Source organism: Onychomys torridus, chromosome 4, assembly GCF_903995425.1.
Source record: "Onychomys torridus chromosome 4, mOncTor1.1, whole genome shotgun sequence".
Taxonomy (NCBI): domain Eukaryota; kingdom Metazoa; phylum Chordata; class Mammalia; order Rodentia; family Cricetidae; genus Onychomys; species Onychomys torridus.
The window spans coordinates 62,554,512-62,555,805 of NC_050446.1; the positions used below are offsets into that span (position 1 = coordinate 62,554,512).

Sequence of the window (1,294 nt, forward strand, 5' to 3'; positions counted from 1 at the left end):
TTAAGAAAAAACATTAGATAATATTTTCCACAACCTTTGTAGGGCACATTTTACATCTTTGTTCCTTAGACTATAAATCAAGGGATTCAACATGGGGATAACCAGAGTATAAGAGATGGATGCCACCTTATCAGTGTCAAAGGAGTGGCTGGAATTGGGCTGCACATACATAAATATCAAAGTCCCATAGAAGACGATGACCACTGTCAGGTGTGACCCACAGGTAGACAAAGCTTTCTGCCTTCCTTCAGCTGAATTCATCCTAAAAATGGCTATAAGAATGAGTAGGTAAGAAAATAGGAGGACCAATAGAGAGGAAACCAAATTAAACCCTGCTGAAATCAAAATTATAATTTCAATTTCATGTGTATTTGAGCAGAGCAATGATATTAAAGGGAGACTATCACAGAAATGACTAATGATCCTGTATCCACAAAAGGGTAGAGCAAAAATTTTTATAGTGATTAGAAAAGAAATAATGACACTATAGAAATAAGGAACTGCTACTAGCATCCAACATACCCTCTGTGACATGATGACAGTGTAGAGCAGAGGCTTACAGATGGCCACATAGCGGTCATAGGACATTGCAGACAGAATAAAAAGTTCACAAATGATGAACACAAGAAAGAAAGTTAGCTGTGTTGCACAAAGATGATTGGTGATTGTATTTTGATCCACGACAAAATTTACCAGCATTTTGGGTCCAATAGCTGTAGAATAACCAAGATCTGTGATAGCCAGGTGTCTGAGAAAGAAGTACATGGGTGTTTGCAGCCGGGGATCCACCATGGTGAGAATGATCATGCCCACGTTGCCCACCAGTGAGATCAGATAGATGATGAGGAACAATCCAAACAATGGAGCCTGCAGCTCTGGACGGTCATTGATGCCCAGCAGGATGAATTCAGTCCCTACTGTGAGGTTGGGTTTCTCCATCTGGCCTTATAGCTAACTGATGTTCTGGATTGATACATCAATCCAACCAACAACTTTTCTGCATTATCTTCTGGGAAAATCTGTAATATGCAAAAGAAATGTAAATTAGACACCTCTGAACTTTCCAATTATGTTATTTACAAATGAAAATATCTTTACTAATAAAAATTTTAACTAGAATTTAAGAAAGACAGAGATAGATGAGGGGTTTTCAGTTAAGTTTTATTTAAATAATGCAGTACTAATTCAGGGCATAATTGCATTTTCTTTGTCTGAAGTGAGACAAGATATAAATAGAAAATGACATTTAAAAGTAGAACCAATGTTATGAATTTTGTAGTTTCATATATAATTA

The 1,294-nt window shown here is 36.7% G+C and overlaps 1 protein-coding gene across 1 annotated transcript; it reads right to left on the bottom strand.

Moving 5' to 3' along the window:
• LOC118582627 (olfactory receptor 8K3-like) lies at nt 1-939 on the bottom strand. The gene has a single exon (XM_036185650.1). The coding sequence runs from the start codon at nt 937-939 to the stop codon at nt 1-3; it is 939 nt and encodes a 312-aa protein (XP_036041543.1).
• Nucleotides 940-1,294: the final 355 nt, after the last annotated feature.

Coding starts and splice junctions, on each gene's coding strand:
- LOC118582627 (XM_036185650.1), bottom strand. CDS start 939: ATGGAGAAACCCAACCTCACAGTAGGGACTGAATTCATCCTGCTGGGC.